This window comes from Rhinatrema bivittatum, chromosome 7, assembly GCF_901001135.1.
Source record: "Rhinatrema bivittatum chromosome 7, aRhiBiv1.1, whole genome shotgun sequence".
Taxonomy (NCBI): domain Eukaryota; kingdom Metazoa; phylum Chordata; class Amphibia; order Gymnophiona; family Rhinatrematidae; genus Rhinatrema; species Rhinatrema bivittatum.
Genome location: NC_042621.1, coordinates 225961073 through 225984649, shown reverse-complemented (window position 1 = coordinate 225984649; position 23577 = coordinate 225961073). Strand labels below are relative to the sequence as shown.

The window sequence follows — 23577 nt, the reverse complement described above, 5'->3', positions numbered from 1 at the left end:
CTTGGGGAATAGCCACTGCTATTAATTGCATCAGTAGCATGGGTTCTTCTTAGTGTTTGGGCAATTGCGAGATTCTTGTGGCCTGGTTTTGGCCTCTGTTGGAAACAGGATGCTGGGCTTGATGGACCCTTGGTCTGACCCAGCTTGGCAATTTCTTATGTTCTTATGTTCTTCAGTCGCAGAAGGGAATGTGGAGCAGAAGGCTTCGATGACTTAGTGCTTCCATGGCTGCATGGTGTTCTACTGTACATTTTTCCACCATGGCTGCTGGTGGGCAAAGTGTTGCGGTGAGTAAGATTCATCGGGGCGCGGTGATTCTAGTGGCACTAGAGTGACCTCGGCAGCCATGGTTTGCAGATCTGGTCAATCTAGAGGTGGACTCTGGCCCTTGAGACTTGCCCATCTACCAAAGCTTCTGCATCAAGGTCCCATATTTTCTGATCAGGCAGCTTGCTTATGGCTTGCAGCTTGGCTTTTGAGAGGAAGCATTTAAGTTGGAAAGGGTATTCCAAGGATATTATTTCCACTCTGCTGCAAGCTAGAAAGACTTAATCCTTAGCCTATATGAGGATCTCAAGAGTTTTTGAGACTCTGTGCACAGAGCAGGGGATGAACCTACTCAAGCGTCTGTGGTGCATATTTTAACCTTCTTACAAAGGTTGGTGAAAGGTTTGGCTTTTAACTCTCTCTCAGAGATCAGGTGACTGAGTTGGGCTGACTGCCAGGCAAGGTAGAGGGAGTGACTTTAGCTGCACATCCTGATGTGGTGTAATTTCTCCGGGGGGTGCAGCAGCTGTGTCCCTACTGGACCCTTAATTTGGTCCTCAAGGGGGTTGCATGCAGCTCCGTTCAAGCCTCTTAGAAGGGCAACTATGAAAGATCTCACCTTTAAAGGTTGTGTTTTCTATTGGCAGTTCCTTCCGCTAGAAGGATTTTGGAACTTCAGGCTCTGTCATATAAGGATCCTTTTTTGAGAATTACAGATTCTGGAGTCTTATTGTGTACGGTTCCTTCCTAAGGTGGTGGTGTTCCACCTGAGTCGGTAGAACTTCTGGCCTTCCCAAACCTGGATGCGGCAGTGCCTCACGCAAGAGAGTTGAGACTCTTGGATGTAAAGTGGGTGTTCCCTGTACGTACCCGGATCAGTCCAGACACCTGGGTTGTGACTCCGCACCAGCAGATGGAGACAGAGCAAAACTTGACGGGCTCCCTACATATAGTAAGGTGCCACCCACAGCCCCTCAGTCTTACTCTGTCTCCAGCAGATGGGGCAGGTCCACCCACAGTCTCTGGGATCCCTGGGATTTAGTTAGTCAGGGATAAAGGAATTTGGGAATTTTTACAATAGTGTAGCGGGTGACACTTATCTTAATTTACAAAAAAAAAAAGAAAGAAGAAGAAGATTGAAAAATTTTTTAGCTTCAAGGAAGTCTCCCGTCGGTGGAGCCTCCCAGGGGGATTGAAAGGTCCTGAGAGGATCATTTCCCCTGGTTGAGGCCGCTGCTGAGGGTCGAGGACCCGGCCGTGCCTGGCAGCAGCGTCGGGGGTGACACCGGGGAGCCCGGTTCATTCACCCCCGCAGGAGCAGACAGTCTTCAGTACCCCAGCCAGCGGCTAAGTATTGCAAAAAAAAAAAAAAAAGGTTTCGGCTTTATTTTTTTCTGACGCGCCGGCTCTCTCTCTCTCTCTCCTGTTCTCCTCGTCGGGGCTGCGCGGGGGAACGGCGAATTTTATTTTTTTCGCTTACTTTGGTGGTGCCTTTGGTCCGGGATGCCCAGGGGGACTGCTTGCCGCGCGTGTGGGTCGGCGCACGCGCGGGTCTCCCGAGCCGGTGTTTGTGCGAACTGCGTGTCGGGGGGCGAAGGTCCTTCGGAGGGCGGTCGAGGGGGCCGTTCTCGGGGGTCCCGATCGCCGCCACGCGCCATGTCTGCAGGAGCTGACAGGGCCGATCCGTTCCCGCTTAGCGCGGGAACGGCGGCCATTTTGAATACAGTCAGGGAGGCAACGAGGAAAGCCCTGGGAAATGGCGACCAGCCGCCCCCCCTGTCTCCTCAGCGTCGCGGTTTGGAGGGGGATGTCCCAGGGGCCCAGGAAGCGGGGAGTTTGGTTTCGAGGGAGGACTCCTCCGATTCTGAGGGGTCTTTCTCAGAAGATTTTGCCTTGCTTTTAAAAAAATTAGCGAAATACAAGCGCTCCAAACACAGACCACAGAAGGCCCCAGGGGGCAGGGAGGGTCGCTCCCAACCCCAGAAGAGGTCGATCCGACATGCGAAAGCGCCGGGTCCACCCAGGGAAAAGAGGCCATCGCGAGGGGACTCGCGGAACTATGATACGGACTCTACCTCCTCCTCGGAGGAGGGGGCGGTCTCGGAGACCGCGGAAGGGCCCGAGGGGCTCGATAATCAAGATCCAGTCAAGCCGGGAACAGAAAAAGGGACGCTCGCGGCGGATGGGGATGACCCCAAGGTCGTGCGGCTCTTCAAACGCGATGAGCTGATTCCCCTTATCCCGGCGATCCTCGAACTCGGGGTGGAGGCCCCACCGGTAGAGACCCGTCAAGGGGCGAATATGGACCCGGGCCTTGCGGGGCCCGCGATGGCTTTCCCGTTCCATTTTTCGGCATCCGATATTCTGTTCCGGGAATGGGATACCCCGGAGTTAGGCCTGAAGGTGAGTAAGGCGATGGACAAGTTATATCCTCTGCCGGAGGATGTATTGGAATTGCTGCGTCTCCCACGAGTGGACGCCGCGGTGTCAGCAGTGACGAAGAGGTCTACCATTCCTGTCACCGGAGCTACCGCGCTCCGGGATATCCAGGATCGGAAGCTGGAGGTGCAACTCAAGAAGGTTTTTGAGGTCTCCGCCCTGGGAGTCAGGACGGCCATTTGTAGTAATTTGGCGTTGCGGGCAGGGCTCCGCTGGGCCCAAACTTTGCAGGCGAATGCTGGCCTCTCCGTCGGGGTGGCCTCGCAAGCGGATCACTTGGAAGCGGTGATAGCTTACAGCGCGGACGCTATGCACGACCTGCTGAGAACATCAGCCAGGGCCATGGTGTCGGCAGTCTCTGCCCGCCGTCTTCTCTGGCTCCGTAACTGGGCGGCGGATGGTACGTCTAAAGCCCACTTGGGCTCATTGCGTTTCAAGGGAAAGCTATTATTTGGTAAGCAGTTGGACGATCTGATGCAGTTCCTAAGCGAGAACAAGGCTTTTAAATTGCCGGAGGACAGGCCCAGACATCGTTTGACCTTCTCTCCACGGAACCGTTTTCGGTCCAACTGGCGACAGGGACCGCAGAGATCGGCGAGGGCGGGACAGTCCTACCGTTCGAACTCTGCTAGACCTTCCTCATGGTCTCAGTCCTTTCGAGGGAAGAGGTTTAACAGGACTGGCGGAACCCCGTCGGGATCGGGGTCCAAGTCGGCCCAATGAAACGAGAAGGGTCTGTTCCTCGCGGCAGCCTCCAGAGGCCGTCCCACGGGTGGGGGCGAGGCTCGCCTTGTTTTACCAGGAATGGACCAAGATAACTTCAGACCAGTGGGTTCTCGGCGTAATAAGGAACGGCTACGCGTTAGATTTTGCTCGACTACCGTGGGACAAGTTCCTCGTCTCTCCTTGCAAGGCTCTTTTCAAAAGGGACGCTGTCCGAGCGACCCTGCGACGTCTGGAAGATCTCGGCGCCATTTCTCCCGTTCCATCGACACAACGGGGACTGGGAAGATACTCCATTTACTTCGTGGTCCCGAAGAAAGACGGCTCCTTCCGTCCCATCCTCGACCTCAAGGGAGTCAACAGATGCCTTCGCATTCCGCGTTTCAAGATGGAAACGATCCGCTCGGGAGTGGCCGCGGTTCGTCCAGGCGAATTTCTGGCGTCGCTGGATCTTACGGAAGCGTATCTCCACATCGGCATTCAGCCGGCCTACCACAAATATTTGAGGTTTTGCGTCCTAGGCAGGCACTATCAGTTCAGAGCTCTTCCGTTCGGTCTCGCCACGGCTCCACGCACCTTTACCAAAGTCATGGTGGTAGTGGCGGCCCAGCTCCGGAGGGAAGGGCTCCTGGTTCACCCTTACCTAGACGATTGGCTCATCCGGGCCAAGTCCGAAGCCGAATGTCGGCAAGGGATTTTGGAACTTCAGGCTCTGTCATATAAGGATCCTTTTTTGAGAATTACAGATTCTGGAGTCTTATTGTGTACGGTTCCTTCCTAAGGTGGTGGTGTTCCACCTGAGTCGGTAGAACTTCTGGCCTTCCCAAACCTGGATGCAGCAGTGCCTCACGCAAGAGAGTTGAGACTCTTGGATGTAAAGTGGGTGTTGTTACGGTATCTTAAGGTCACTAATAGCTTTTGGTTATCCGATCCATCCTTTTTGTGCTATGGAGTGGGGCAAAAAAGGGACATAAGGCTTCAAAATCCACCATAGCGTGGTGGTTGAAGGAAGTGATAGATTCAATATACATCAGTCAAGGATGTCCTATCCCTGAGGGTTTATGGGCTCACTCTACTCTGTCACAGGCGGCATCTTGGGCTGAATGTCAACAGGTATCGACATAAGATTTGTAAGGCGGCATTATTGTTTTGGATGTCCAGGCTTTGGTGAAAGTGTACTTTGAGAGGGAATCTCACAGTCCTACCCTCTTTTGGGAAGCTTGGGTACATCCCAGGAGTCTGGACTGATCTGGGTACATAACAAGTAAAGAAAAACTTGATTCTCGCCTGCTAATTTTTGTTCCTGTAGTACCACAGATCAGTCCAGAGTCCCGCCCAGTTGATATCCAGAGATTTGGAGTGTCTGCTTGATCTATATTATCGTAAATACACGGAAGAATAGCACAGGTTTCATTTAGTTTCTCAGGTTGTTAAAGTTGGAAAGGTTTTTTTCCATTATAAGAAACATAGATGTGATGGCAGAACAGGACCTAATGACCCATCCAGTCTGCCCAGCAAGCTCCCATACTTATCAGTTACTCAGACCACCAAGGTCAGGGCTCTTGTTTATTTTTTGAGTCCAATTTCCTTTCACTCCCTGCAATTGAAGCAGAGGGCAATGCTTGAGGTGCATCAGAAGTGTGTAGTATCAGGCTTTTTGTTCAAGGGTAGTAACTGCCGCATCAATCAAGTTACCCCCATGCTTATTTGTTTTACCAGACTGTACGGTTCAATGTCCTTGTTGATTGTTGTCTGAATCCAATTCCTCTTTTCCTCATTTCCCTCTACTGTTGAAGCAGCAAGCAACGAAGGATTTGCATCAACAATATGAAGGCTCATCTGTCAAGGGTAGCATCCACCATACCAGCAAGTCACCCCCATGCTGCTTACTTCATTCCACTTCCTACTGCTCATTGAGGGGGGACATGATTACTCTTGTAATTATGTTCGTTTGGTATCTTGGCTTGGGTACTGGTCAATACTGAGGGACTGCAAGTGACATACTAGGTTATGTGGGAGTGTCAGCAAAACTTTGTCTCCATCTGCTGGAAGGGAGGCAAAACCCAGGAGTCTGGACTGATGTGGTACTGCAGCAGGGGTGGCCACAAACCAGTCTGGTTTTCAGGATATCCCTAATGAATATGCATGAGAGAGATTTGCATGCACTCTGCCTCAGTTGTATGCAAATCTATGTCATGCATATTCATTAGGATATCCTAAAACCTCGACAGGTTTGTGGCCCTCGAGGACTGGAACTGCCCACCCCTGTACTACAGGAACAAAAATTTGCAGGTAAAACCCAACCCTTTTTTTTTTTTTTTTTTTTTTTGGATCTCCAGATACCTGGTCATATTTCATATGGTGCCCTATGGTTGAAGGTAGTGTGTGCTTTTCATTTAAATTAAATGGTCTGTTTTGCTTTTGTTCAGTAGACTGTTTGCAGAGTGGGAGTACAATGTTCTGCTTTTTGGATGTTAGGGGAGTGCTTTTCAGATCTGAAAGTCACTATGAATTTAGATCAATCATTTGTTTGTGCTTTTCCGTAGTTACAGGAAAGGTGAAGCAGTATTCAAGGTGTCAGTTGCGCATTGGATCAGAGGCAGTTCAGGCTACTTGACAAGGGCAAGCTTTTGCCCAAGCTGGTCAAGATGTATTCTACTAGGACTCGAGTGGCTGCTTATGCAGAACTTTTTGTATATCTCCACAGGAGATATGTTGGGCAATGATGCATTCTTTTTCAAAGAATTACAGTTTGGATGTGAGTGCTTGGGAGGCCTCAATAATTGAGGTTTTGAGTGGACTTGGCATTGTCTTACCCAAATGAGTAGCTGGAGTACATCTCATTTGTCTGGCTGGTTTGACTAGATGAAGAGGAAAGAGAAATTTTTAATCTTACCTGATTTCCTTTCCTTGAGTCTAGTCTGACAAGTCCAGAAACCTTTCTCTGCAGCTAAATGGAAATGTTAATTCTGTTTTGAGGTGTGAAGGATGGATTATGCACAGCGTATGTTGGTTACATAACTGTACCATTCATGCTGTACATAGTTTATTATTTTTCTAGTGTATTGTTGTTGTTCTGGAAGCCTTTTGATTAAGTGGTTTATTTCCAAAGTTAATTTGTTTCAGATAATACTGGCAGCTTAAATTAGACATGGATGCGTGTAAGGGGTGACCTGTTAATGTCTGTCTACGTCTGCTGGTCAGTGGACATAACTCATTCATCTGGACTGATCTGAATGGACTCAAGAAAAGGGAATTAGGTAAAATTTAAATTTCTCCTTTGAAAGGAAAACAGCAAGAGATTTCAAAGAAGTAGTTTTAATTGCTTTGTTAAATTCAGAGTTCTGAATTCACTTTGATCTCTGTCTTGCAGGAATACACTGAAGAAATTGAAAGGCTGAAACGTGATCTTGCTGCATCTAGAGAGAAAAATGGAGTTTATCTTTCTACTGAAAATTATGAGTGAGTCCTCATAGGGTCAGAGCTTCAAATGTGAATTGCCACTTCTGCTGACAGTAACAACAAAAGTGGCAGGATTACTTATCCAGGGGGGCTGGGCTGGATACAGAGAAGCACCCTTTTCTTGTGTTGTCTTGTTTTAGTATTTGGTAAATGTGGGATTCAAGATGGTATGTGTTTTCATTTCTCGTACCCCTTAATGAACTTCATGTCTCTAGGACAGTGCTTCTCAACATTTATCTGTGGTTTGTTTTTTTTTGTTTGGTTTTTTTTTGCATAACGTTTTTATTAAGTTTCAAACAGATTCTCAGGTACAAAGATCAGCCAGTTACATAGCAAGTACCCACCCAGGGTAAACTAGCTACATCACATTCAATGTAGAAAGAAAGTCACAATAGCAACCACCCAACTCCACCCCAAAGGAAAAAAAAACATAAGTAAACAAGATAGCTCATCTCAAAGGCTTCTCAAAAAGTATGGACCAAAAAAAGAAAATGCATATCTTCAGTGAGGGGTACAGCATTGTTCAATAATAGGGCGCATATCCTCAGATAGGGTTTGTAGAAAAGGTTACCAGATCTTAAATCTACTGGGAGAGGATTAAGGTTTCAGTTTAATGGATTGCAATTCTAAATAATAATTCTACTAGCTTCTTATGCCTCATAGCTTCCTTAGGAAGATCCTCATCCAACCACTTTATCAAGACATTGTTTTCCCAACATGCAGTCTTTGTAAATAAACACATTCCCCTCTTTTCCAAATCCCACAGAATCAGGATCAATACCCAAGACACACATAGCAGCCGAACGTTCCAATGTGGAGTGCCACCAAACCCCCATGAACTGACAAATAACATCCCAAAATTGTCTCACCATTGGACATTCCCACAAACTGTGAATCAAGGTGGCATTCTGATGGCCACATTTTAAACAGTTCCCATGGTCTGCTATGCCTGCTCGGAACACCCTCTGGGGTGAAAAGATCAGTCTGTGCAATATTCGGGGTTTTTTTAAATTCTTTATTTCCAAAATTTTTACAATTTATAGCCACCAACATGACTTTAAACGAAATATTGAACAAATTTAAGAAATACAACAAATTCTTGTTTAGTTATCAAGCTACCAAAATGGAAAAAAAAAAGGAACGTTAGTTCAAAGAGACCACAAAATGGGGACTAATTGACAAATTATAACAATCAAGAAAAATAACCAATTTATATAATCAATATCCATTCATTTTCTTATTCCAATAAACAATTATGGTAACATTTATGAAGAAATATTAATAGGGGTTGTCCTATTCTGTAAAAAAAAAAAAAAAAAAAGCCTTCCAGTTGATTTGGATCGAAAAATACATATTTGATGGAACCTAATTTTATCAAACACTTACACGGATATTGTACCAAAAAAGTAGCACCTAGATCTAATACTCGTTTTTTCAATAAAAATTGTTTGTCTCATCTGAGTTGGTTTAGCAAGATCAGGAAATATAGTTAACTGTTGGCCCAAAAACTTTTTCTCAGTAGCCCGAAAGAATTTCATTGTCCAGATTTTATCTGGTTCAAGGGCAAACACTACTAGTAATGTAGCACGACTCTCAATGTTGATTTGAGTCTTGTAAGAAATCTGTGAGATTTTCTAAAACATTTGACTGTATTGGGGGAATAGTCTGATTTGGAGTAGTTCTCATAGAGATATAGAATGCTTTTGTTATAGGGGGAATTGCATCTTGAGATACTTTAAATATCTCTATATAAAATTTCCTTAACATATCAATAGGACTAATAGTTGAGTATTTAGGGAAATTTAATATCCTTAAGTTTAGTCTTCTAGAATAATTCTCTAGAATTTCTATTCTACGTGAGTTTACCTCTTGTCCTTTTGTCAATGCCAGATCAGCTTTCTCTAATTTATCACATTGCTTCTCCAAATTACTTATAGATTCTATATTGCTTTTAATAGCAGTGTCATGTCCTTGTACCTGAGAATGAATCGTGCCAACAGATCTATTAATATTTTCTATTTTAACCCCTAAGGAAGCTCCTAAAGCTTTTATTGCAGTCCACAGTGTTTCCAGGATTATCACAGGTGGCTTCTCAGGCATTACAGAAATTGAATCCCCAGGCGAGATTTAATTGTGGTGTTACTGCTTTCCAACCAGTACATGCAGCTTGGACCCATATAGAACTGGACAAGTAGGGTGGCAACAGAGCTCGTTGAAGAACATGCAATAAGGAAAGGGGAGCAACTAACCTGGACTCCATCTGAAAGTCAGAGGAAAGGTTAACTCCTCCAATCTAGTTGCCCACGCACCTCAAATTACAGGCAATGTTATGCCCCCCCCCCCCCTAATCCCCTCTGGGAACCATCAGGCCTTTCATTGACATCCTAGTCCTCTAACCCCTCCAGATAAATTTGCACCATATCTTTAAAAAAGCAAATATAGTTTTATGAGTAAGATGGAATGGAACCATCTGTAATACATAAAGAACTTGGGCAAAAGCATCATCTTTATGAGCACAATTCGCCCCATAAAGGAAAGGGGAAAATGTATCCATTTGTCACACTTTCTCTAAGTCTATCAATAGTGGCTGGATATTCAAGTTATACCAGAGTTTAGGATTCCTATGAATTTTTAAACATGCATTTAAGTCTTTTGCCCATCGCAAGGGAAAATTCGGCCACCCACTTTGCAAAGTCCCAACTGTGTCAAGAGCCTCAGACTTAATCAGATTCAATTTTAGGTCAGAGAAACTACCAAAATCATGAAAAAACAGTTAAAAACTTAGATAAAGATTCCCTTGCTTTGGGCAAAAACAGAATATCATCTGCCAAGAGAAGCACTTAAAAAAAAAAAGGGGGGGGGATGGGTAGTCGCACCCCTTCTGCTGCTTCCACTATGGTAGTCAGAGCAAGAGGTTCTAGGGTCAAAATAAAAAGCAAGGGAGACCAAGGACACCCTTGCCTGGTTACCCCTCTGTAAGTTAAAGGAGGCCGAGAACCAATTATTGACCCATACCCAAGCCTCGGGGTTAGAATACAAAACCGAAATAGCCTCTCAAATGAACCTCTGAAACCCAAAAGAGGGGAGAAGGTGCTGTAGGTTTGACCACGAGACCCTGTCAAATGCTTTTTCAGGGTCAAATCCAATTAATAACAGGCCCACTATCCCCAAACGCAGCCAATTTTCTAACAAAGCAAGACGTCTGCGCTCGTTTAGTACTGCCCTCTTCCCATGTACACACCCCGCTTGGCCCCAAGAAATACGGTCTGGTAAAACAAATTTCAAACTGTTGGCACGGACCTTCACATACAACTTAATGTCTGTTACACAGCCAAATGGGGTGATAGAAAGTAACCAAGGTAGCATCTTTCCCGGGTTTCGGCAGAACTATAATATTGGCACTTTTCATTGAGTCAAGCATCCGACGGGACTGCATCATGGTATCAAATAAATGTTTAAGGCACAACACGACACTGCCACTCACGTTCTTATAGAAATGTGCTATCAGGGCCAGGCAGTTTTAATGAAGACAGTTCCTTAATAGCCTACTGAATTTCTGACACATGGGAAAGCCTTGTCCAAGGAATCCAAATGCCCAGAGGTTAAAGTAGATAACTTAACACTATGTAGGAACACTTGCATTATATACAGCTGAGGCGGCTTCCTGTGATATAAAGTTTGATAATACAGTCAACAGGCTTGGGGGGACGTACACATCGCGCCCCTGGCATTTGAGATAAAGGAAGATGCAAATTTGGCTTTAACCAGATTAGCTAGCATCTTACCTGGTTTGTTCCCATAGAGGAATAGCTTGTGTTTTAAATTAGAAATAGAGGAGAGCGCCCTCTGGTGTAATGTATCATAGAGTAATTTATGTGCAGCTCAATAGCCTTTCCTAAGGCTTGGGGACTTCTTAGAAATTAACTGCTGTTGCAAAGAATGTCAGTTGGGAAAGAGACATAATGTCCCTATCCAATTACTTCTTTTTTTGTAATAGTATAGTTAATTTCCCCACGAAGAACCGCTTTGGCAGTTTCCCAAAAAAGAACAGGGGTCTCAAAATGCTGATGATTATATTAGGCAAACTCCTCCCACTTCTCATTCAAAAAACCCTTAAAAGCAGGGTCTGTGACCAACCATCTTGACATTCTCCACCCTGCTGACCCAGAAGAAACAGTCGTTCAAGAACACATGATACTGGGCAGTGATCAGAAATGATTAATGTTCCAATGTCAGAGGGAAATAACTAGAGGAAAGGAGCAGAAAATCTATCCGGGATTGCGAATCATGTGCCCTAGTTTTATATGAGTAAATCTGACTTCCCCAGGATGCAGTATTCTCCATGCGTCCAGAAGTTGGATATGTCTATCCAGATGGGCATCAACAATACAATTACACGCCCCCCCCCCATTAGTATTGTCACATTCCCCAGGCAATCGAAAACACTGACAACCTTCATAAAGAGGATATGATCGTACTTGTTGGGAGCATGGATGGAAGCTAATCAAAAAGGTTTACTAAAAATGAGACCAGAGATCAATATATCTTCCTTGAGGATCAGAACAAGCCTGAGGCAGTTGAAATGCTTCAATTCCTAGCGTGTAGCCAGACTAACTCAGGTCCAATGGGTTATGCTCCCCTGCCAGCAGATGGAGACAGTCAGGTTTCAAAACTGACATCACCCTACATACGTCCCTGCAATGACCTCAGCTCTTCAATATTTCTCAGTCTCCAGCAGATAGTGGATGTGCTTTCCCCATACTGTACTTTATGGAAGCAGCTGAAAGGCAGCGAGGGCAGGAATCAGAGTGCGGTGGTGACGGCCAAAGCCCTCTCTCCCTGCAACCAGAGACCCTCTCTGTATTCAGCTGTTAAGCACTGATGCCAGGTAAGTTTTGTTTTTTTTGTTTTTGTGTTTTTTTTATAAAAGGATTTACCTCCCAATTCAGAGACGTTTTGGAGGGGTTTCGGGAAGACTTCCTCAGTGCACTGTACTGACAACGTTCCGACGTCATTCCTGATCCCTTTTGGGGTAAGGGGAAGTGGGCTTCCAAGCAGGTTGAGCAGCCTCCCGGTGGGCTAGGCCCCGCTTTAGGCTTGGTCAGCACACGGCGTGGTAGGCTGCTCTGGCGCTGTCTTGCACATGTTTTTTTGCCCACCATAGTGTGGTGCGTGGTGCGTGTCTGCTCTGTGCACATGCAGTACGTGTAACGCAGCGTGCGTACATACACGCACAACTTACTAGGCGCAGAATACAATTAAAGCCGGGTGCACGGGCTGTGTGTGTGTGTGCCTTGCTGTGGCTCGCGTAGGCGCCCAAAATCTGTGCACACAAAATGTTATGCGTGACCAACTGAACACACAGTTATAGTCACCAGTGGCTCCAGCAGCAAAGAAACATAGTAATGATGGCAGAAAAAGAACAAAATCGTCCATCTAGTCTGCCCAGCAAGCTTCCCAAGGTAGTAACTGCCGCTCCGTGCAGCTTACCCCCATGTTTCCCTTAAGGGTAGTAACTGCTACTCTGTGCAGGTTAAGCTTTTTTTTATTTATTCCCATTCTCTAGCCTTTTAGGGATCCACAGTGTTTATCACATGCCTTTCTCTTTGCGCTGCTTGTCGTATTAGGGCTGCACGGTTTGACCTGGATTCTTCCTTTGTCGGCACTGTGAGGAAGCCTGGGGAGAGTTGGCCTCCCAGGACTTTGCTAAGCCCATCTCCTCCCATTTTGAGAATGGGTCAGCTACAGCCTTAACTGGAAGTACCCTGGATCTGAGTACCTCTGGGCCTGGGTCATTTATGGGAGAGGGAAATTTACCTAACCGGATCCCTCCTGGGCTAGGTATGGGTCCGGCTGCCTTCTCTTGGGTGGAATTTATTTCTCAAGGTCTTCAAGCCTTCATACAGACGTAGTTTGCTTACCTCACTTGCACATGTCCAGACGAAACCTCAGCTGGTAAGCCTGCCCTCTTCCAGTCCTATCGGCAGACCTTGAGACATGCCTTGCCTTACTAAGGATGTCCCTGGCAGGGACCCAGATGGCACAGATGAAGAGTAGGATACAGATTCCTTGGAAGATGGGGGAAATTCCCCCTGATTTAGAACCTTATTGGGCCATGTTACTGTTTTTCCATAGAGACGAATTGCTGGTCTTGGTTTCTCAGACCCTGAAGATGCTGGGAGTTCCTGTGGCGAAGGAACCAAAGAAGAATCCCTTTCTCATTTTTCTTCGGAAAGCCTCTTGCTACTTTCCAGTACTGGAAGCCATTAAGGAGTTGATTGGCCTGGCATGGGATGCCCCAGAAGCAAGTTTTAAAGGTGGACGAGCGTTAAAAGATCTATGCCCACTGGATCTGGCAGCAAGAGAACATTTGCATTTCCCTAATGTGAATGTGCTGGTCTCCCGCCTCTAAGTGAACAACTCTCCCAGTGGAGGGAGGAGTGGTCTTAAAGGATGTGCATGATAGGCAGATGGAGTCCATCCTTAAGCAAGCCTTTGATGCGACAGCAGTGACCTTACAGATTGCTTCCTGTTGTTCCCTGGTGGCTCAGTCATGCTTGCTGTTCTCTAGAGAGGTGGATGACTCAGGGCATATTCCAGAGAAGCTATGGAGCCTGCCCCAACCTTTTTAGCTGATGTGGGCTCTGACCTAGTCTGCCACTCGGCCAGAGGAGTGGCTTCAATGATAACAGCCAGAAGACAGCTATGGCTGCGAAATTGGTCAGCAGACGTGACCTCTAAGGCAAACTTCATAAAAATGCCCTTTAAGTGATCACTCCTCTTCGGAAGCAAATTGAAAAAGCTGGCCAGTAAGTGGGGTGAATCTCCAGTGCCCCAGCTACCGGAAGATAAGAGAAAGCAGTTACAGTGCCCCTCACCTATGAGGGGTCAATCCAGGGGCATCCAATGCTTTCGGCCTAGACATTTCAGAAGTCTCTATCCTTGGAGGTCTCAGTTCTTTCAGAGCAGACAGCCCAAGAGAGGGACAGGTTTAGCCTGAAATACCCAGTGAAGTTTTGCCGACCCATCTACAGAACGAGGAAATAGGGGGTCCACTATCCCTCTTCTACTAGTGGTGGGTCGAGATCACATCGGACAAATGGATACTGGAGTTCATATGAGAAGGATACACACTGGAGTTTTGCAGCACTCCTCAGGACATGTTCATGATGTCTCCTTGCCATTGCCAGCACAAGAAGCAGGCAGTGGCATCTACCTTGATAAGGCTCCTCAAATTGAGGGCTATAATTTCAGTACCTGCGCCCCAGGAAAATATGGGGCGTTATTCCATCTATTTTCTTGTACCCAAGAAGGAGGGTTCTTTTCGCCCCATCCTGGGCCTTGCGAATGTCAACAGACACAAGTAATTCATTTCTGCATGGAAACTCTGCATTCCGTGATAATGGCCGTACAACAGAGAGTTCGTAACCTCCCTGGACCTCTCCGAGGCCTACCTTCATATTCCAATCTGGCAAGAACATCAGCGTTTCCTACACTTTGCGGTACTGGGCCGTCGTCATCAGTTCTGGACGCTGCCCTTCATCCTTGCCATGGCCCCAGAACATTTTCCAAGATTATGGTGGTTGTAGCGGCAGTGTATTTGGATTTTCAGAAGGCATTTGACAAAGTTCCTCATGAGAGGTTTCTAGGAAAAGTAAAAAGTCTTGGGATAGGTAGCGATGTCCTTTCGTGGATTTCAAACTGGCTAAAAGACAGGGAAGAAAAGTAGTATTAAATGGACAATTTTCTCAGTGGAGGGGAGTGGTCAGAGTGCCTCAGGGATTTGTACTGGGACCTGTGCTTTTCAATATATTTATAAATAATCTGGAAAGGAATTCAAGTGAGGTAATCAAATTTGCAGATACAAAATTGTTCAGAGTAGTTAAATCACAAGCAGATTGTGATAAAATTTCAGGAAGACCTTGTGAGACTGGAAAATTGGGCATCCAAATGGCAGATGAAATTTAATGTGGACAAGTGCAAGGTGATGCATAAAGGGAAAAATAACCCATGCTATAGTTACACAATGTTAGGTTCCATATTAGGAGCTACCACCCAAAAAAGAGATCTAGGCATCATAGTGGATAACACATTGAAATCGTCGGTTCAGTGTGCTGCGGCAGTCAAAAAAGCAAATAGAATATTGGGAATTAGAGAATGGTGAATAAAACGGAAAATGTCGTCATGTGTCTGTATTGCTCCATGGTGAGACTGCACCTTGAATATTGTGTGTGATTCTGATCGCCGCATCTCAAAAAAGATATAGTTGTGATACAGACGGTACAGAGAAGGGCGACCAAAATGATCAAAGGGGATGGAACAACTCTCCTATAAGGAAAGGCTAAAGAGTTTAGGACTGTTCAGCTTGGAGAAGAGACAGCAGGGGGGGGGGGGGGGGATATATGATAGAGGTGTTTAAAATCATGAAAGGTCTAGAACGGGTAAATGTGAATCTGTTATTGCCATGCTGGGTCAGACCCAGGGTCCATCAAGCCCAGCATCCTGTTTCCAACAGAGACCAAACCAGGCCACAAGAACCTGGCAACTACCCAAACACCAAGAAGATCCCCTGCTACTGATGCAATTAATTCTCCAACTGTTCTCTGTTGCTAGGGAAACCTTGTCCAGTGGTATTTGTACGGGGGTTTCGTATAAGGATAACTGATTTGCAGTTATCCTTTTTTGTTCACCCCGTCTATTATTCTTTTATTATTTCTGAAAACATTCACTTTTTTATTTTTTTACTTTTTCCTTTAAATCCCTTCTCCCTGGCTGCTTGTCCGACCCACTTAAGTTTTTATTTAATACTTATCAAGGTCGCCGCCTCTGTTGATATTCATGGGTACGGAGCTGCCCGTCCGACATTGGCCATGTTTCGGCACTGTGTGCCTGCTTCAGGGACTGCGGGAGAATTTGGCACTGTCTGTATACCAGGTTCACAGTGTCAGTGTCACCTTCAATAAAAAGTAGTTACTTAAATAGTATTTAAAAACATAATTTCTCTAAATTGCTTTCAACTAAATTATATTCCCATCTTCACTTAAGAATTAATTACTCCGGACATGACCTGTTTTTTTGAAAGGGATAAAATGCCTCCGACCACCCCTATGGTGGCTGGTTCCTTGTGGAATCTTAATCTGGTTTTGGAGTTTTTGGCAAGGCCCTCCTTTTGGCCGCTGCAGTCTGTCTTTGTGCTTATTAACCCTGAAAACGGTGTTCCTGGTATATTCTCGGCTCGTTGCATCTCTGAACTACAGGCATTGTTGTGTCGGTAACAGTTCCTCCAGGAGTTACTTCATACCATTCATCCTTCTTGCCCAAGGTAGTCTCGGAGTTTCATTTGAATCAGTCCGTTTTGCTGCCTTCCTTAGATAAGGACACTGAAGAATACCGCCTCCTCCGCCATATAAACATCAGTAGACTTTTGGTGCAGTATCTGGAAGTTTCAGAGCCGGTGCGCATGAAGGACTGCTTGCTTGTGCTTCACGTTGGAAGGAGACAGTGCGAGCCAGCATCGCAGGCTACCATAGCTTGCTGATCAAGGAGGTGGTCATGGGAGTCTATGTAGAGGCAGGAAAGCCATTACCCTTTCAGTTTAAAGCTCATTCCACTAGGACTCAGGCAGCATCCTGGGTGGAAGCTAGACTGCTGCCTCCCGTTGACATCTACCGAGTGGCGACGTGGTCCTCCTTGCACACTTTCTCCAGGCTCTATCGACTGGATGTTCAGGCCCGAGAGGACGCAGCCTCCCGCCCCAATTGGGAGTAGCTTTTGTACATCCCACTGATCCTGAGTCCATCTGGCTATACGCTAGGAAATGGAGAAATTACTTACCTGATTTTGTTTTCCTTAGTGTAGTCAGATGGTCTCAGCATCCCACCCACGGCTGCCCAAGAACAGTGCCAAGCAATCTTCTGCCTAATGAATATAGATTCCAAAAGGTTATGGGTAAGCTGTCGCCCATCCCCTAGATCAGGGCATCTATAATCTTGCTGGCATTTAGAGTTTGGTTGAGAAAGATAGTTATCGGTTTTTAATCAAATTTTAATCAAGTTTTTCAATAGTATGTCCACAATAGCTTTTGAAGAGAATACTGAAGGGCTGAGGTCACTGTAGGGGTGAGTAAGGGGATGTCAGCTTTGAAACCTGTCTCTGTCTCCATCTGCTAGCAGGGGAGCCATATACCCAATTTCAAATCCTTGCTGAAAACATGAGGGGTGGGGGAGCTTTAACAACTGCTATGGTCTGTGCTTTTATTATTCCATGTTAGATTCATGGATTTGTAGAAGTGATGCTAGATTTTTAATCCTGTTTTCCCTTTTGCTTAGTTTCAAGCATTTTAAATGTATGAATGCTTTTGTGATTGCTGTATGCATTCAAATAGGTGATTTCTTTTTTTCCCTCCAACTCATTCTTTGTCTGTGTCTGCTGAACCTGCTTCACATAGTATCTGAAAGTACTAACCTTAGATTTTCTTTAGAAAAATAACTTTAATTTTCAGTGAGTGTGTGTAAACTTCATAAGTGAATGTTAATGTTGCTATTGACTTACCCAGCAACCTCTGAATCACTGGCGTCTAGAAAAGTAATTGAATCTGGATAACTTTTGTATTACTTTCGTATAGTCTGAAACTGAATTCCATAGTTTCCTATTTGTGATGTCATTTTATTATGTTTGTTTAGTTTGATGTATGGAAAACTGGCTTCTCAGGAGGAACAAATTGCAGACTATACAGAGAGAATTTCTGCCATGGAGGATGAACTAAAAAGAGTAAGTGGAGACATGGAATAAAGCTACCCAACTGGTGATGGACTAATGCTTCCTCAAAAGTGGAGTACCTAGAGATCCAGATGGAGTTGTACACTGAATTGAGATCTGCCATTCTTCCTCCCAATCCCCTTCTTGCCTTTCTCTCCTCCTGACTTCAGGTTTTATACATGGTATCATGGTGGATGTCATCTGCAGCAATTTCAGTCCTGGATTCCTGTAACTTGTTAACGAAGTGGTAGAAATTGGCCTGCCTTGTTTGATGGCCAGTCAAACAATCGGATTGTGGCATTTGCTTGACAGTTTCTCCCATTGCACTCCCAGGAACAGCAAGTGTGAAGCTAATGCTGGTGATAAAACTATTTTTTTTCACTGAATTCTCTCTCTCCTGCCTCAAATAGGAGGAAAAAGGCTGAGCTTGAATGTGTTGGGATTAGAGCCTTCAGACCTTCTTTAAATGGAAATATTGCAGGAAGCAGAGCTATCTAGCTGTGGTCTAAATATTGAACTGAACTTAAATAGGTTAACCTAAAACTACATGTTGTTTGAGAGCAAGGCATGTTCTCTTATAGGAGGCAATTTATAAATCCTGAAAGTTCTGACATTCTCTTTTGAAGTCTTTGAACTTTGGGGACTATGTACCAAAGTACCTATGGACTTTAATTGCTATAAAAGCAGGTGCAAAGTACATACTATATAATGTGCATGGGAATTTCAAAATGAAATCCCTGGACATACTTTCCCTCTTTTAGCTCTGTCCCTTTTCCCTGCAGCTAAATCTTAGCTGCCTTATAGAATTCAGTGCCAATATTTAGCAACTGAGAGGACTATTTTCAGCCTGGGGAATTTACCTGGCTAATTCCTTAGTTGGAAATTGTATGTCATGAGAACTAATTTGACTTTTTTATTTATTTATTTATTTATTTAAAGGTCACAGAGTTGTTCACTGAAAGTAAAAAGGAACTTGATGACTGCTCATCTGTACTGCAGAATACTGAGAGGGAGCTTGAGAGGACTCACAATGATTTGCAGGACTCAAGGCTGCAACTTGCACAGGAAGAATATGTAGTGGCTACACTGGAAACCAACGAGAGGAAACTTCATACCACAGCTAACAAGGTAGTTTGGTTCAGAATAGCTGGGTTGTTATGGTCCTGCTGAAACTGTCTTAACATTCCTTTGTGTACTTCCTTTTTGTCCCACCAGATCAGTCCAGCATGGATGGGTTTTATGCCCCATATCAGCAGATGGAGGCACAGATCCACGTTTGCTGATGTCTGCCTATATAAGGCACTGTAAGCCTGCAGCAGCTCAGTATTCTGTCTCTAGCAAATGGTAGGGTCGTAAAGCCTGTAGCTGGTCTTTTACTGGAGATTGGAGCTCATAGAGCGGCTGTTGACTTGTTAGCTTCGGTCCTGTAGTCCCCTATTAGCTTGGTCCTGTTCAGTGGGGGTTTGACAACCAGAGGAGTTGGGTTCCCTCTTCTTTCACCACTCTGGAATTCTCCACGCCTCTCCCTCCTGACAGGAAAGAATCTTTAGGCATGATGTGCCTGCATTGTTGTCTTAGGAAAGCATTGGTCTGCTGGAGGTCAGTGGTTGGGTGATTGTTTTTTGAGCTTCTAGATATTAAAAAAAAAAAACCCAAACAACTTTTCCTTAAGCTCCTGGCATTTCTTACGGCTGTTTGAGATTGTGTTTTGGGTGGCTATGGGCAGGCATAGCATGTGCTGCGGGTGGGGTTGAACGCAGGACTGCCTCTAACACAGGAGTTTGCCACATGCTTAGGCTCTAAGAGCTGTTCCTCTGCAGCTGTGGGAGATCTTTCCTTTATTGGGAGTTTGTTCAGGGTGGCGGGGGTTGGGTGCACAGACACAAGGCCTGCTCCTTCCAATTTTCTGGGCAGTGTGCCAGATGATAAAGGTTCTCCAAATCATGGAGTCTGGATGTTGTTTGCATTTCTCCTGTCTGCCATCCCTTCATGCTGCTTAACTCTTGATCCACATCAGTCTCATTTGACACAGCTTTGCCGGGAAATACAATCAGTTCAACAAAAAATAGAACCAGTCTCTGCCACGGCATAGACAGGATTTCTACTCCCAATATTTCCTCATCCCCAAGAAATCAGAAGGATTGAGGCCCTTGAACAAACATCTACTTCAAGATGATTTTAAAATGAATTCCCTCAGCACGATTCTCCCTTACATCCAAAAGCGTGAATGGATGTACACACTCAAGCTGAAGGATTCATATACTCATCTATCTTTCCTGTTGGCACTACTTTCACTTCAAGTTGGATTCTCCTCATTATCAATACGTGGTACTCCCTTTTGCCTTGTGGGCAGCTCAGATTGTCTTTGTCAAATGCCTGCAATAGTAGGGATTCATCAAATGCCTGTGTCACCAGGGGATTTAAGTTTTCTCTTACCTGGACAACTGGCTAACTACAGAGAGCTCTCCAGAATAAGCATTGCTTTCCCTAAGCAAGACTATCTTCTACAAAATTTGGGTTTTCTGATCAATTTTGAGAAGCCAAATCTAGCATCTGCTCAGAGATCCATTAGAGCAAGGATAAACTCTGCAGGAAAGAACATTTCTGGCAATGGATAGAGCATACATCATATCATCATTATTTAGCGCGTGACAGCCAGAGTGACTCTGGTTGCATCAGGTCATGTAGTGGGCATTACATCTACTCTGGGGTCGTCACCATTGTTCCCTCTGAGGATTGGGTTGCTGTGTGTAAAACGGTTTGCAAGTGAGCAAATATTTTTGGTTAAGTACCCTGTGAGCACGACTTTCTTTGCAAAAAGCTCATCAATTTATATGCTCACAGCAACCCATTCCTTAGAGGGAACATTGATTGCCCATTCCTTAAAATAATCACCTAATCTACTATCAGCAGTTACAATAATGTGTATGAAAAAATATTTTCTGTAAGAACATTCAAAACCATTTTTTGTATGCAAGTGAAATTAATAAAGAGCAAACATTTTGTTAATAGAAATGAAGAGATGACCTTAATGCTATAAATGCCAATAAGTACTCTGATTTTCACAGCAAGAGTTAGTTGCACAAGAACTAGACTTTTAAAATACAGATAAACCCTCATCAAAAACAGACTATAAAGTATAAAAAGAAACGTGCCAACAAAAACTGAACTGGAAACCACAAGCCCAACTGTATTATGCACTGCAACAGTAGAAAAACAGAAACCTTCCTCACAAAACATCAAGTAATAGTCAAGAGATATAAAACATCTTTCATAATACTAAAACCATGCTAATAAGAATAAATATCAAACACCTGATGAACATCAATTTTAAAAAGTTTATATTTCCCAAAACACCAAATAAAATATTTCAAAATGGCAGACACATCAAATACTACCCAATAATTAAAACTAAGGATTTAAAAATCTCCTGTTCTAGCCATACCTGGGATCATTTGATTTCTAGTCACCTTGAGATTGTTGTGGATTGGGGGAGACTGAGGCCATGCACTCTTTATTCTCGTAGGATAAGCAGGTTGGTAGGCCTCACATGTGTGGCATTGGATGGAGCCCGGCACTGAAAATGTTTGTCAAAGTTTTTGGAACTTTGACTAAGCATGCCCTAATCTACGTGAGGTCCCCCCTCCCCCCAGTGGAGCTTTCACCTTGTGGGAGAGTGAGCTTGTGGGTTTTCTTCTTGGAAATTGCTTTTAAAAAAAACCAAAAGCCTTTTCACTGTCTTGTTCAGAGTTTTTGTGTAAATTTACGGATTGCGGGTCTCTCTGTTCCCTCTAGTTTTCTCAATTAGGTTTTTTGGCAGTTCGGTAAGTCTCTTCACTTCTGTTCCCCCTCCCATAGCAGTGATGCCTTGGTGCCTGCCAGGGTCGACTTCCTGCCATCACAGTCTTTCATTTTTCCCCTTTTGTTTCATTCGTCATGGCCTTGTCCGGTTTCCGTCTGTGCCCTCAGTAAGAAACATAAGAAAATGCCATACTGGGTCAGACCAAGGGTCCATCAAGCCCACCATCCTGCTTCCAACAGTGGCCAATCCAGGCCATAAGAACCTGGCAAGTACCCAAAAACTAAGTCTATTCTATGTTACCATTGCTAATGGCAGTGGCTATTCTCTAAGTGAACTTAATAGCAGGTAATGGACTTCTCCTCCAGGAACTTATCCAATCCTTTTTTAAACACCGCTATACTAACTGCACTAACCACATCCTCTGGCAACAAATTCCAAAGTTTAATTGTGCGTTGAGTAAAAAAAGAACTTTCTCCGATTAGTTTTAAATGTGCCCCATGCTAACTTCATGGAGTGCCCCCTAGTCTTTCTACTATCCGAAAGAGTAAATAACCGATTCACATCTACCCGTTCTAGACCTCTCATGATTTTAAACATCTCTATCATATCCCCCCTCAGTTGTCTCTTCTCCAAGCTGAAAAGTCCTAACCTCTTTAGTCTTTCCTCATAGGGAAGCTGTTCCATTCCCCTTATCATTTTGGTAGCCCTTCTCTGTACCTTCTCCATCGCAATTATATCTTTTTTTCAGATGCGGCGACCAGAATTGTACACAGTATTCAAGGTGCGGTCTCACCATGGAGCAATACAGAGGCATTATGACATTTTCCGTTTTATTCACCATTCCTTTTCTAATAATTCCCAACATTCTGTTTGCTTTTTTGACAGCCGCAGCACACTGAACCGATTTCAATGTGTTATCCACTATGATACCTAGATCTTTCTTGGGTTGTAGCACCTAATATGGAACCCAACATTGTGTAATTATAGCATGGGTTATCTTTCCCTATATGCATCACCTTGCACTTATCCACATTTAAATTTCATCTGCCATTTGGATGCCCAATTTTCCAGTCTCACAAGGTCTTCCTGCAATTTATCACAATCTGCTTGTGATTTAACTACTCTGAACAATTTTGTGTCATCTGCAAATTTGAGTATCTCACTCGTCGTATTTCTTTCCAGATCATTTATAAATATATTGAAAAGTAAGGGTCCCAATACAGATCCCTGAGGCACTCCACTGTCCACTCCCTTCCACTGAGAAAATTGTCGATTTAATCCTACTCTCTGTTTCCTGTCTTTTAGCCAGTTTGCAATCCACAAAAGGACATCGCCACCTATCCCATGACTTTTTACTTTTCCTAGAAGCCTCTCATGAGGAACTTTGTCAAACGCCTTCTGAAAATCCAAGTATACTATATCTACCGGTTCACCTTTATCCACATGTTTATTAACTCCTTCAAAAAAGTGAAGCAGATTTGTGAGGCAAGACTTGCCCTGGGTAAAGCCATGCTGAGTTTGTTCCATTAAACCATGTCTTTCTATATGTTCTGTGATTTTGATGCTTAGAACACTTTCCACTATTTTTCCTGGCACTGAAGTCAGGCTAACCGGTCTGTAGTTTCCCGGATCACCCCTAGAGCCCTTTTTAAATATTGGGGTTACATTTGCTATCTTCCAGTCTTCAGGTACAATGGATGATTTTAATGATAAGTTACATAGAGCGATGGATATTCTTGGGAGGAAAGTGTTCCAAGGGGCCATGCTTATTTCCCGCATTGCCTCTTACCAGCTCTACATAAGCCAATACTCTCACAACCTCTGGAAGCAGGTGCAAGAGGTGGCTGAGCAACTGCCTCAACAGCAGCAAGATCCCCTCTTATCACTCATGCATCAGGGCCTGGAGTGTGGAAAATACAAGGTTCTTCCTACCTACAATGTTTTCAAGACAGCAGCAAGAGTCTCTGCAGTGGGAAACAGCACCCGCAGAATGGTAAGCCTGTGGGTCTCTGATCTCCAACTGGAGGTACAGGAAAGTCCTACTGACTTGCCATGCACAGGAGAGATTCTCTTTGGAGATAAGGTGAGGGACACAGTGGCCCAATTGAGGGATCACCATGAGATGC

General features: G+C 44.6%; 1 protein-coding gene across 2 annotated transcripts in view; it reads left to right on the top strand.

Annotated features, from left to right (window-relative positions):
- Positions 1-23577, top strand: part of KIF11 (kinesin family member 11) — a 185904-nt gene that overhangs the window by 80994 nt on the left and 81333 nt on the right. For both annotated transcript variants that reach the window (XM_029609919.1, XM_029609918.1), the window contains exons 11-13: positions 6803-6891; positions 17574-17661; positions 18589-18777. In XM_029609919.1, the coding sequence (XP_029465779.1) occupies positions 6803-6891; positions 17574-17661; positions 18589-18777 (366 nt within the window). The remainder of the gene's footprint in view (positions 1-6802; positions 6892-17573; positions 17662-18588; positions 18778-23577) is intronic.